The sequence below is a fragment of the Perissodus microlepis genome, chromosome 5 (genome assembly GCF_051167445.1).
Source record: "Perissodus microlepis isolate ML-2025 ecotype Zambia chromosome 5, ASM5116744v1, whole genome shotgun sequence".
Taxonomy (NCBI): domain Eukaryota; kingdom Metazoa; phylum Chordata; class Actinopteri; order Cichliformes; family Cichlidae; genus Perissodus; species Perissodus microlepis.
In genome coordinates, this window is record NC_140465.1 from 7,801,506 (window position 1) to 7,815,722 (window position 14,217).

Genomic DNA, 14,217 nt, shown 5'->3' on the forward strand with positions numbered 1-14,217 from the left:
GCACCTTTTCTAAAGATCTACAAGGGTGAGTTATTGCTGCCATGCCTTAAGATAGAAATCCAAAACACACTGTGAAAGTCCGAACATGTGGAGAAATGTTCTCGACACATTTTTAGACTTTGGGTTGAGATTTTTGCGCAAACACTGAAATTTGCTTTACTCATGGTCAACATTCTGGCACAGGCCACTTACTTTAAGGCCAAAACAGGATACCTTGGACTTCTAAGCATGATTCCCATGCATAGGAAGTCTTGTACACTATTGTGTGTTGACAGGCAATAATCGGTGCAGTTTTGGTGCTTTACTGTCACACTGCCAGCAATAAAGGATAGCACAATAACTTTTTTCTGTTACTGTAAATTAACAGAATTTTTTTTTCCCCACTCCAGTGCTGAAACTGCTACATCAGACCTGAAACAGCTACCAGTCCTGCCCACCAGAGTATTAAGGGAACACCCGTCTCTCAATTACTGGTAAGATATCTGAGATCTTGTGGTCTGAGAAAACCACAAAATGCACGAGGATGATGAATGATTAAGTAGTTTCGGATTAGCACCAAAGAAACTTAGGTTTCAGCCAACACCACAGCCCCCCATATTACATCCTGTAATATGGCTGCTGACTTCATGACTATCACAGAGTCTTTTAATTTTATGCAGCATGTTTCTGGCCCTACACATGTAAAGGGTCACACATTGGACCTTGTTTTCTCCTTGGGTTTAAATATAAATGACATTCGTGTGGAAAATGTCCATGTGAGTGACCATAGCTGCATATATTTTAACTTGTCGTTTTATTTGGATCCCCTGGCTCCCAAAATAACGATTGAAAGGCGAATCATAAACCAGAACGCCGGCAAAAGGTTCTCTGCCATGTTCGACGCTGAAATGACTTACAATGATTTGGACTCTCTTGTCTCATCCTTTAATAACCAGTGTAATTCTATTTTAGACATAGTGGCACCTCTGAAAAAAAGTACTGTCCTACGTTTGAAATCTCATCCTTGGTTAAATGAAAACATTCGTAATTTCAGGAGATACTGTCGCAAGCTAGAACGTTTGTGGAAGGCTTCCAAGCTTGAGGTTTATAAGTTACACCTTAAAGAATCTATCCTCTTGCTAAATGACATGTGGAAAAATGCCAGAACAGAGTATTTTTCACACCTCATAGCTTCAAAAAAGAAAGATCCTAAATTCTTGTTTAAAACAATTAAGAGTATTGTTTCTCCTGATGCTCCTTGTGCACCAGTTCACTCAACATCCGAATGCAATGAGTTTATGAACTATTTCAGAAATAAGGTCATTGCCATCAGGTCTAATATCTCTCCATCATCTTCTCAATATCAAACTTTTAACTTGCTCTCCTCTGATACTTGGTCCTCTTTTACTCCTGTTACATTACAAGACATCAGAGGCCTGCTTTGTCATATAAAACAGACTTCAAGCCCCCTTGATGTCCTTCCATCTTCATTTTTCACTAGTGTGTTTGATTCAATTGGCCCCTGTATTGTGGAAATGATAAATACTTCTCTTCATACTGGCTCAGTCCCCAGCTTCTTTAAACAAGCTATTGTTGAGCCAATATTAAAGAAACCCCAGCTGGATCCATCTCTTCCTAACAGTTATAGGCCAATATCCAAATTGCTTTTTATATCGAAAATTTTAGAAAAAGTAGTACTAGAACAACTTAACTATTTCCTGGATAAAAATGCTGTTATGGACACTTTCCAGTCTGGTTTTCGTAAATTGCATTCCACTGAAACGGCCTTACTTAGAGTATCTAGTGATATCTTGATGGCAGCAGACTCTGGAGAATATACAGTGCTTGTCCTGTTGGATCTCAGCTCTGCTTTTGACACTGTAGATCACAGTATCATGATAAACAGACTCGAGAACTTGTTTGGGATTACTGGCGTTGTTTTAAAATGGTTTATATCATATCTGTCTGAGAGATCTTTTACTGTTTGCATGAATCATGTCACATCAGAATCAACAGTTTTGCCGTGTGGGGTACCTCAGGGATCTGTCCTGGGTCCAATTCTCTTTTTACTTTATGTATTTCCCCTAGGCCAAATTATTAAGCGCTATAAATATATCTCCTATCATCTCTATGCTGACGACATCCAACTATACTGTTCCTTCAAAATGTCTGAGTTTTATAAATTGTCTAATTTAAGTAATTGCCTGACAGAAATCAACAAATGGTTATATGACAATTTTCTCCAACTAAACTCTGATAAAACAGAAACTCTAATTATTGCTCCAGACCACATGGTCCCAGAAATTAGACAGCATATCAGCTTCTTAGACCCTTATGTAAAATCAAGCCTTAGAAATCTCGGTGTCATATTTGACAGCTCGATGTCGCTCGAGCAGCATTCTAAGCAGCTGGTCCGAAACTGTTTTTATCATTTACGGAATATTTCTAAACTCAGACTAATGGTATCAAAGCTTGAACTTGAGATGATTATTCATGCTTTTATTTCTTCTCGTTTAGACTATTGTAATGGCCTTTTTACTTGTTTTAACAAATCAGCCTTAAATCGTCTTCAGACTGTGCAGAATGCTGCAGCACGTCTCTTAACAGGCACCAAGAGAAGATCGCATATCACTCCAGTCTTGGCCTCCCTTCACTGGTTGCCTGTAAATTTTAGGTTTCATTTTAAAATTTTAGTTCTAACCTTTAGGGCCCTACATGGTCAGGCTCCTCAATATTTATCTGACCTGCTGAAACCACATACATCTTCTCGGGCTTTAAGGTCATTAGATCAGAGACTGCTGGTGGTACCGCGCACTCGTTTTAAAACTCGTGGTGATCGGGCCTTTCAGACTGTGGCACCACGGTTGTGGAATTCTCTCCCACTGTCTCTTCGCTGCACGGACTCCATTGAGTCTTTTAAGAAACAGCTGAAGACATTTTTATTTAGAAAAGCATTTGATTAAATTCTTCTTATGCTGTTTTTATAGTTTTATTGTTTTACATTGTTTTATTTACTGTTATATTGTTTTTATATTCCCATTTCCTGTGTTGTAAAGCACTTTGTGATTTTTATCTGTGAAAAGCGCTATATAAATAAATTTTACTTACTTTTTACTGGTTGAACACAGCAGTTAACTCTTCTGATGAGCTTTTTTAGGTGTCAAGGTTGAATGCAGACCTAGTCTCTTATTGTCAGAAGCTTTTTCCTCTGACAGGGTGACTCATTAGCGTCTGGGTCGTGTTAATTACGTTTGCTCATTAGTCCTGGAGAGCACTGGGAGGTGCTGACAGCCACAGACTGTCTGAAAGATCACTGTCTGCCTCTTCAATCCACTTTGCTCTTGCTTATCTTGGTCATCTGAGGCTGCTACAGTCTCTGAAGCTGATACAGCAGTTTAATATCCTAATTAAAATTACATTGTTATGGTGCTTGGGTGACCACATGTACACGTCTGTCGTTCTCACTTTCTCTGTGTGTTAAGTTTCAGTATGTTTGCAGTGTGGCTTTTAAGAAATGATTACAATGGGATGTAAATGTGAGGCGTTTGCAGGAGAGATAGACGAGAGCCATTAGCAAGCCAGTAGGGCAGACTGCATTTTCTGCATGAGCAGTCAGAAAGTGTGTCGGAGAAATGGTCCTCGCACAGCAATCCCTCTGTGGCTTCAATATGCTACACTTGATGGATTATTCATTAAATGTTTTATCTATCCATTTACAGTGAGGAAAAAGTGATTGAACATTACAAGAAGCTGATAGGACTGACCAGAGGGCAAGCCATTGTTCAGTAAGTCATGAAAACGTGTGTGTGTGTGTGTGTGTGTGTGTGTGTGTGTGTGTGTGTGTGTGTGTGTGTGTGTGTGTGTGTGTGTGTGTGTGTGTGTGTGTGTGTGTGTGTGTGTGTGTGTGTGTGTGTGTGTGTGTGACTAAAAATGATTTAAGGCTGAACTTCTCTTCTGCATTACAGCAGCTTCTACGTCAGGTCTTACTCTTTAACTTAACATGTCTGCTCTGTGGTGGCTGTTGTTTTAAGAGGTGACTGTCACCATGCCAGAATGTGTCATTAATTAGAGGAGGTGCTCTTAGAGTGGGCAGTTTGCCAGCCAGCCTTGGGAGAGTGTCAGCCCTGCACTGTTTTTCCCAGGACTGTAATTCTGTGCAACCCTGGGTCATTTACACTCCGATGATTTCTGCCCTTGAACTGATCAATGGACTCTGTCACAGCCCTGAAACAAATCGATCAGCTTGCCACTTCAAATGATTGTGGCTTCTCAATGGCTGTAGCTTAAATCCCACTCAGTCTGTTGTATTACAGCAGCCAGATGACAGTGATGAAGTGTAAGTGGCTGAATTCCTGTTAACCTGTTCCTCTTTCACTGAAGGTATCTGGCCCTGGTGGAGTCCCTGCCAACATATGGAGTCCATTATTACCCAGTGAAGGTAATGGCAGTGCCCTGTGTCATACAGTAGCTTAACATTAAAACAAGCTTACGTCTACATCTAATCTAAACACATCAATCTAACCCCTATTCCTACTTTTTTTTTCCCCATGATGGTTGAAATGTGAGCTTTTTGATTCAGCTAAGACAGCAATCTATCCATTCAGCTTTTCTCACTTTCTTACATTCATGCAGTTTTTTTTTTTCCCTTACCAAACCTAATTAAATCAAGGTGTGTGAGGAGATCAAACAGCAGTGTTGAAGTTTTAAGAGCTTAAATGTATTTGATCTCTTCTTGAGTTGCAATTGTTGTGAGCCTAACAGGGTAATTACTTTGGTAACAGGCCTCTTTCTTTTTTTTAGACACACCAATAAAGTTACCTCTAAGGAGTGAAAGTGTGGTTTATTTGCATGTGTGTGCTTTCCTGCAGGACAAGCAAGGAATACCGTGGTGGCTGGGAGTCAGCTATAAAGGCATTGGCCAGTACGATTGGCAGGATAAGCTGAAACCTCGACAGGTGGGTTGACCTCTCGTTATAGCTGCTGTATTTGCCACAGTTGCTCTTCTTTCCCTTGTCCTGTCTTTGGTGAAGGTATACTTGTACTGCATTCATCTGTTTGTCAGATGAATCTACTTTGCCAAATTGCATGAAACTTTATGGAGACACAGAGCCTGGACTAAAAAAGGGATGTGTTAAATTTTGGTTTGGATCTGCGTTCCTATTTATAATTTACTTGTTTTACTTGTTTGTTGCTTTTGTTTGGTTTGTAAAGTTACTCAGACTAGCTTAGGGTGTGGGCTTTATAAATAGACCTGGCTTTCTTACAAGTGCCATTTAATACTTGATCAAGTCACTCATGGAATGTAAAGTTGAAAGCTCTTAAGTTTGTGGAAGTATGATGCATTGAGGGTCATTGAAAGGCTTTGTCTGATGAAAACTCTGCTTCCACTCATGTGTTTCTTGCTGGCTGGTTAATGATCCATCCAGACTGTAAATAGGTGTAATTAAGACTCTGGTTCCCATGTCAGTCAGGAGAAAGAGGAACACAGATAGGGGGGGAAATATTTTGGAGTGTCAGTATGTGCGTAGTGCTTTCAAGGCTGCAGGAGTAAATACAGTATGGACCAGTATTAGCAGGGGTGGAATGCAGAGTGGTATGGATTATAAAATCTGCTTGCTAAGTTTAAGTGGTAAAATACACAAAGACCTACACTTTGAAAAAATAGTGTCATAGTCCTTTTTTGATTAATTCTAAAAATGTATCACCAGGCCAGTGTGTTATTAAAGTAAATAAAAATAACAGCTCTTGCAAAGCAGTTTTTTTTCTATAATTTGTAGCTTACTCCAGTTATATAAGATTAGTGGCTTTAAAATTATACTTATAACTTGTACTGAATTTGTAGTGGTGTGTGTCTTAAAACATCACTCTGGTAATAATGTAGTTTGTATAGTATCCATTGCAGTTTAAAGATTCCCTGCTTATAGGGCAAACGTTCTTAATGTGTAGCTCTGTCCGTGATTGTTGTCTCCTTTGTCTGGGAGGTGTCATTTAATAATGTTCTACCCAGGCATTTTCGCTGGCCTCTTTCTTTAGTCTCATCATAGCTGCTTTTATACAGTATGAACCTGTTGACATAGCAGGGTGTGCAGTACTGAGGCAAGGCATTAATGGGCAGACGCACAGCGTGGCTCTCCCAGCAGTCCTATAGGAGGGGTAATTATGGTGCTCCAGGGAAGCAGCAAAGCTTTGGGACCAGAGTTTTCTCCTCGACAGCCAAGTGGATAGGTAGAATTTGTATTTTGGGATGTTGGAAATGTTCATCCAAAGCAAGACTGCCTTTTTGCCTTTTCTAAGTCTTCTACTCAGGGCAGGAGCATAAAAACTTCATAAGAGTTTCCTGTTGGGGGGGGCGGAATGTGGCTTTTTCTTTTTTTCTTTTTTTCTTAATAACTCTTTTTGTTGTTCTTGCTGGTAATTAGAAGCCTCGGTTTCCCTCATTTTCCTTTACCTTGAAGGGAGGTCTCTATATCCGGGTAGTATTCTTGTCTTAGTTCATAGCCCTTGTGTTCCACCCATCCCATCCCTCCTTGCCTCCTGCCCATCCCCTCTCAGCATGCTACATTCATTATGGTAATTATGTGTGTGTGTGTCTCAGAGGGAACACAATTGATCAAACAAAACAAAACAGTTATCTGTGGATGTGGGCGAGGTGCTGGATTTTAGTATTAAGGGGAGGTCAGTTGACCATCACGGCAGTTTTAAATGTAATTTTCAATTCTGTGTGAACATTTTCCCTTCTCAACAATGTTGCTTTGAACAGTTTTTCATTAAATAGATAACAGGAAATTAGTACTTGCTGCCATTGTTGTAGTGCTGATTTAAAGAGGACAAAACATTTGCTCAGTGCTGCTTTTTTATTTTTTGATTGTATAAGTCTAGTAAAACTAAAAAGCAGCTATGATAGCTTAACCCAATATTATCTTCTTTCCACACACCCCACTTTGATCACTTTTAACTGAATACCCTGAAACTGAAAAGGCCCCTTTTCCTGCTGTGCTTTAGAAAAGTGACATATTTAGTAAAGTGAATACTCTCCCGCTTCCATCATGCATACATAATGGAACTGTATATAAGCATGTAGATAACAACCACTGATTATGTATCCCAAAGATCTGAATGTGGAATGGGAGGAAAAAGATGCAGAATTGTAATTAGGAAGCCTGTGATGCTTTAATATGAAGGAGCAAAACTGGAGTGCCACAACTGTTTCTGGGACTCAGGCAGATGGCAAGTCGACATTTAATTTCTTCTTAAATTAAACCAGGAGTCAGTCTCTCTCTCTCTCTCTCTCTCTCTGCGTCACTTGGGCTCTCTCCCTTCATGTAATGGGACCGCATGCTGGGCCACACGTACGATGCCAGCAGAACCAAAACCAGTCTTCAGGTCATTACGAGACAGTGTCAGCTGGGGGTATAAAAGTGTTCTCACTCTCTGTTCAAGAAAAATAAAAACTGAACAAACTTCTTTTCTATGGTGTGTTTTTTTTTGTTTTTTTTCCTATTTTCACTCAACTCACCTCACTCCTGTTATGAAACAAAACAGGATGTTTTTTGTTCCAGGAGCTACATTTTTATCAGTTTATCACTACTTTGAGCTGTGTGTCATGTTGTGTCATGCCGTGGAAATGTACAGTGTTCAAGTAGAGCCCTGGTATGTGACGTACTCTGTGATGGGTGTGGCAGATCTTTTTCTGTATTGGCATGTGAGTCAGGGCTCCTTTTTAAAATCCATGTATGATTTTTGAGGACTTGTGGCCCTGGGGGTCCTTGGGCTTGTGGGTGTGTCTCCATGAGAACAGCCTGATCCCATCTGAAACCACAGGCATTTCTGGCACACTTCCACCTGCCTGTAATGACACATTTGGCAAAAACAAGGAAGATGACAGAAAATGAAGACAGAAAATTTTTGTGTGCTGTTAATTCCGGTTAGTTTTCTGGTTTTAGCAAACTGATTCTGCTTTCTCTAAATGTGATCTGGGTGATTTCATGGACTGTTTCCTCTTTGAGAGGTCTCGTGATTGCCGAGTTTGAGGTGTGTCACATCTCTAACATTTTTTCGAGCAGTGGTTCTACCAGAAGCCGTCTCAGAGTTTTATTATGCGTTGGCACACAGGTGTGGAGTTTCTCTAGCAGAATGAGTGAGCCAACACAAGTATAAGTTGTTACTGTGTGATTGATGCTAAATGGTGGTGACTAGACAGTGGTAATTTACGTGAGGACCTCCACAAGAAAATTAGGTCTTTAAATGTGCCCACCAGCTGCTAGGGGTGCAGTATTTAGTGGAATGATCTGCCATGCTGGAATACCCTGTTTGAACTAAGCATTTATGTACAGTTTCAGTATTGTAGGCTCAGGTTGTAGGGTAATTTGGGCCATGCTGTGTGCTCACTTGCTCTCACAATGGCAAAGAAAGCCACTGCTATTAATGATTAGCCCAAAGTTACTTATTGCCAGCATGTTTTCTTGGTGGGGGAGATGGTTGTAGTGGATTATTATACATGGCAGTGCTCTGTCTTCTGTTTACAGTAAGGGCGGCAGAACACTTCCCACATTTAGTGTGGGGCATTTAAATGTCTGTGAGTGACAGTAAGCAGAGCAAAGGTGAAATATCTGGTTCATCAAATAGTTGTGTACAACCTGCTTATCTGGTTTGACCAAAAAGGAAGAGAGCTGCGTAGAAGAGAAGGGGGGAAAAAGAGAGTGCAGAGCAGTACTAAGCACTGGAGGCTGCAGGAGGTGTCCCTGCTATCATAGGAGGAGAGAGAGGTGGAGGAGGGGTTGGGGTTAAGGAGGGGGGGCGTGGCTATCTCAACCAAAACTCTTGCAACACCTATCTGGCTTCACAACAGACAAGAGAGAGTATTGTTCGAAGAAGCTCAAGCCCTGTGGGAAAGTCAAAGGATTCAATACAAGTCCAGAGAATTCCTCAGAGATTTGATAAGCACAGATACAACATTCACGGTAAGCCATGTTGTGGTGTCCACTAGTTACCTGTCAGGCTGATTTAAATAATCTTTAAGTTGGCATGTTTTAGTATCTTTGTGCTCTTCTCTAGATTGTTAGTGTGCTGTGCTTTCTGTAATGTTTAAAGCATTGTGTCTGTCACTGCTGTGATGTGCTGTACTTGTTTTACTGAGAATAAACTCTGAAAATGGAACTGGATACTGGATTCTTATCCCGAAAAGCATGTGTGTATATGTATACGTTTTTGTACAATGGGGCGTTTCAGTCCTTGTCTTGTGAGTTGGTATCAGGTAAAGCAGTTTCTATGAACACTGGCGGCCCCATTGTTTTGGTCTTATTATTATTTTTTTCCTGTACGTGAGCAGAGAAGAGTTCTTGAAAGGCAACAAAAACTTTAAATCTGTTTGAGTTGTTTCAGTATCGGTAGAACAGATGTTTCTTCTGACACAGAGAAGTCGTGTCTGTTCTCTTCAACAGAGAGAAATGAAAAGCTGGCTTGCTGCCTGGCACAGTTTTGTTCCTGCAGTTGCAGCAGCTTCATAATTACTCTTTTGTTAGCCTGAACTTACACCTGACTGGCTGGCCCACTGAGTCCCATTCATGACTTGAGCAGTTATTTTGTATACGTTATAAACCGTGTTCACAGGCAGGCTGCTGTGGCTGAATCTAAGCCAGTTTTCTAGATACCCACCTCTCTGCTTAGTATCTTTTGGTGGTATTGATTCCTCTTTTTTGTTCATGTAATGTAAATCCATATTTCTATAGTGTTGTGTTGGCTGATGTGTGCTCAGTGATGTGTAATCTATCTCTGTCTGTCCCTTCCCCTCCTTTCCGCCGAACCCTCTCTGTGTCTCTGCAGTTGTTTCAGTGGAAGCAGTTGGAGAATTTGTATTTCCGTGAGAAGAAGTTTTCAGTGGAAGTGAACGACCCGCACAGGTCAGAAGACAAACCCACTTACTTTATCTTCACTTAACCTAATAGCTGCTTTTCTTGTATTCTGAAGTGTTCCCATTTTAGCAACTGCTCTTGCTTCCTTATCCTACACCTTACACACTGTGAAGGTCATCTGCAGCCACTGGCCCATTTAGGACACCTTGTTAAAGCCTTTTAACATGTCTGTTAAATGAGTCTTTTCCTGCTGCTCAGTGGCTGTTTATTATTCTAAGGTTGTTATAAGCCCTCTGCCCTTAACACAAGCTTTAATGTGCCACTTCCAGCAGTTAAAGCCATTATTAAACCTAACAGACAGCTTCAGATTTAAAATTATTCCTCATATCTACTTAGTATATTATTACACAGAGATCTAGAAGTTTTAATTATTAGTTTTAATTAGATTTAATAATATTTTTGTTCTCCTTGTGCTGTCTAGTTATTTCTAATTTCCTTTGATTTGTTATATAGCTGTTATGTATGTAACGGGTTCTGTAGTTGGATAACAAACACTGTTGCTGAACTATTTGAAATGCTTCATTGACACTTGAGCCCTTACTTCCTTTATGTACCCATATAAATGTGTTATCCATGTTATCGCTCTGTAATCAGGTTAACTAGCTAGCAGCTAGTTTGGCACGCCTTTAAGCATAGAATGACTGCCTCGCATTCTCCATTTTCGCCAACTTGCTAGAGCTGTGTCCGCTAGGTCTGACTTTAAAATGTTTCATCCACAAAAAAGCATGTTCTTTTGCTGCCAGTAAGAGCAGACTTTTAGGAGTTTCTAATGCTCTCTGAGAAACTGAGCACCCGGTGGATTAGTTTTTGATGACAGTGTCCTCACAAGAATAGGAGAGTCTGTAGTTGCACTATGCTGCGAGCTAATGTGGCTGACGTAAGCATTTGATCATTTGCCCACAGGCCAGAGCTAAGTGAGCACCGTAATACTGAGGGACAATCAAAAATGACTTAAAGATTGATTTGAAAACAATAAATAAGAATTGGCTGTGGGTTACTGTTTTTTCTCTTTGTGCTATAGTGGAAGCTAAACTTGGCTGGATTTTTTTTTTCTTTTTTACTGTCATTCCCTTGTAATATATAATTGTAATATAAATACATGAAAAACAAGTTGATTAAAACCTTGTGCTTTATGGGATGATGTGACGAGTAGTCTTTTCTGGATACATACCAGATTCATACTGCTGATACCAGCCAACAGATCTTAGACCAGCATTAGTTTGGCTTATATTTCCTGGGACTATTTGGGGCACACTGGGCTTTAGGTACACACCCAAAATAAAATGAGGAATATTTAAATGAACATATTATAGGCACTCGAATTTAAGCAATTAAACAGATTGTATCTGTAATACAGCAAGTATTGGATGTCTATCTTATCTTCTACAGAAGAGCAGTGACCAAGCGAACCTTTGGACAGTCTGGCCTGGTTATTCACACGTGGTATGCCAGCCATTCACTAATTAAAACCATCTGGGTGATGGCCATCAGTCAGCACCAGTTCTACCTGGACATGAAGCAAAGCAAAGTGAGTGTCTGCCTGTTTTTTCTCCTCCATGATTCACTTTGCTTTGTTCACACTGTCTGCCTGTTTTTCTATTGTGAAACACAAAGAACCAGTTTACACCAGTAATTTACACTTTTTGATGTGTTTAGAGAATATGCATGGTGGTTTCTTGGAGTAGAGTCAATCATAAGATTGAAGAGACCATAACAGACTTTTTCCTTGTTTTTAGTTTTTAAATTTTGAATGCAAAATCTTCTTGTTATTTGCATGTTTTTAGTTTGTCTTGTGGTGTTGACCTATTTTCAGTAGGCTGTAAAAGGAGTAACCTCTAGATGGATTGCAACAAAGAAAAGCTTGCCAGTCTTTTTCAGTTTGAACAGTGACCGAATGATGTTTAAACGGTTTGTTGTGTCACAGCCTTTTACAACAATGACTGTTCTTCATGTGATACACTGCCTGATCCGTGTCCCTTACTCGTGACTAGTGTAAATATCTTGACTCACTTTATCGAGGGCTTCCAGTTTTAAAGTAAACAGATTCCATGCCATTGAGTTTTATGTTGGAAGGTTGTTAGGTCTTAAGTTTAAAAGCTGTTATAATTCATGTAACCAGACCCTCTCTATTTCACTTTTGCAAAATGAAACTGAAAGTGCACAAAGTGCTTTAAATTGCACCCCAGGAAATACTTTTATGATGTTGTGCATATAGTATTCATTATAGAATTGTAGTATTTCACCTATTTTTGTTTTATTTGTAGCTTAAGGTGGGGATAAGGGATAAGGCACATGTGCACAAAGAAAGTATTTAGTTTGGAAAGCACAGAAAAGTAAAATACACTGTGAATTAAAAGCAAAGATCCTGGAACAAGTGTTCAACTCTTCCGGAAATGCACACTGGGCTTGAGCACTGAGGCAGGTGTTATGTGTGTTATGTGCATTTCATAGTTAAGATGGTTGAGTGTGTGCGGTTGCAGTTATATGAAGTTATTCAGGCTATGTCTTGGAGGCGCATGGCATGTCAGGTTTGATGCCATGCACAGGAAGTCAATGAAGTCAATTGATGATAAATATTTAGCATGCCACTGCAGCTGTCACGATGCACTGTGCTATCAATAAAATTAAATACTATCGCCTTCCCTTTTCTCCTCCTAATCTTCTCTTTCCTCACTTACAGTCAAAGATGACCACTACCAGGAGTTCAGGAGACATCGCAGTAGACCTCACCGAGATCTCCGTCCCCCGGATCACTAAACTTTCCAGTATTGAGAGCAAAAATCACCTAATAATGGCCAGCAATGGAAGCCTCATCTCAACTGGTAAGCAGACAGATAATCAAATAATGACTTCTATTCTACATCAGATTGATAGGTGATAATGTATTAATTTTTTTTTAATTTATTTTGTCCCTGTTCCAGGTTCTGCTGACTCTGAAGTCAGCGAGGAACAGAAGAAAGAGAAGATCGCTGAATTGAAAAAGAAGGAAAAGGAACTTCAAGACAAACTGTCAGCGAAACTTGAAGAACTGAAAAAGATCTGCTTAAGAGAAGCTGTGAGTGTCTGTCTTACTGGATTTGTTTCCAAAAGTGTCAAATTCTCAGCTGACTTCTGGCTGCTATTCTCATTTGCAGGAGCTTACAGGAAGATTGCCTAAGGAATATCCCCTGGCCACAGGTGAGAAGGTTCCTCAAGTGCGACGGCGTGTTGGGACAGCCTTCAAACTGGATGATCTTTTCCCCTATGATGAGGTAAATGCAGATATTTGTTTGTGCTGTGGTTTTGCTGTGTGAGGCTGCTGTGACACTTGAAACACCATTAGTGCCCCACTGTTGTTGTTTAGCTACGGCTCATTTAGATCAGCTGACTTTTTAAAGTGAGGCTTTTGGAGTTCAGTTCTGTTTTTGAGGCCTACATTGTGTAACATATCATATGAGACTCTTATGGGGAGCTGTACCTAGTTTCTGTCTTTAACTAAAGATGAGTATATAAAATGACACTAAAAGACTGATGCCTTTGTGTTTTTAGCTTTTATGTCTGTTTCTTTGTTCATATGGGTGCCTCTGCTCCGACAAGATCTGTGTGTTTTTTGGAAAGTCCCCATTAACTGTGTCAGTCTTGTGTTTTCCTACAGGATCCACATCTGAGGAATCTGGAGAGTCGGTTTGCCTTGCAGCAAAAGATTGTGGAAGCAGCCATGAAGCTAGCCAATGAGGCTGACCTGTGCAAGACTGTGAAAAGGAAAAGGAAGCACAACTATCTTGACGCTATGAGAAACCTGGAAGAGATTGAGAAGCAGATCAACGACTACAGGGTCAAAAAAGGACAGAAACCCACTCAGAGAGCCTCACTGATCTTACGAGGTAGAGTTCACGAACAGTGGCAGTGACACATACTTGCATATCAGAGCTTGTAGAACATTAGTCATAGTGAGACAAGACTGTGAATAATAATATCAGAGACATTTCTTAGAACACTTGTCTCTCTCTGTCCTCTGACCAGATGATCCCCAGCCTTCAGAACTCAGCTCGCTATCTGACAGTCTCACTCTGGATGATGGTTAGTGTGCTCAGTGTGCATGTGCTTCCTAATCCCCATCTCATTTATGAATGAGTTATACTTAAAACAATGACTTTTCACTCCCAGATGATGAGCTTGGCTCCCAGAGGCAGCGGTCTCGTTCAGTCCAATACTCCCCCAGACCACACCACGCAGACACTCTGGATGCTCATTACAACAAAGACAGACGAGCCTCTGCCAATGACCAGCTCGCAGACAGCAGGTATGCGACCAGCACCCACACTCATGGAGCATACTTTATTAGTGT

The 14,217-nt window shown here is 40.4% G+C and overlaps 1 protein-coding gene across 6 annotated transcripts in view; it reads left to right on the forward strand.

Moving 5' to 3' along the window:
* The window catches only part of frmd4ba (FERM domain containing 4Ba), a 44,909-nt gene that overhangs the window by 25,984 nt on the left and 4,708 nt on the right, over positions 1–14,217 (forward strand). For all 6 annotated transcript variants that reach the window (XM_084927573.1, XM_084927568.1, XM_084927570.1 and 3 more), the window contains exons 8-19: positions 390–473; positions 3,699–3,764; positions 4,360–4,417; positions 4,848–4,934; positions 9,802–9,878; positions 11,280–11,418; positions 12,571–12,712; positions 12,812–12,945; positions 13,025–13,141; positions 13,525–13,753; positions 13,893–13,949; positions 14,037–14,172. In XM_084927573.1, coding sequence (XP_084783699.1) covers positions 390–473; positions 3,699–3,764; positions 4,360–4,417; positions 4,848–4,934; positions 9,802–9,878; positions 11,280–11,418; positions 12,571–12,712; positions 12,812–12,945; positions 13,025–13,141; positions 13,525–13,753; positions 13,893–13,949; positions 14,037–14,172 — 1,326 coding nt within the window. The remainder of the gene's footprint in view (positions 1–389; positions 474–3,698; positions 3,765–4,359; positions 4,418–4,847; positions 4,935–9,801; positions 9,879–11,279; positions 11,419–12,570; positions 12,713–12,811; positions 12,946–13,024; positions 13,142–13,524; positions 13,754–13,892; positions 13,950–14,036; positions 14,173–14,217) is intronic.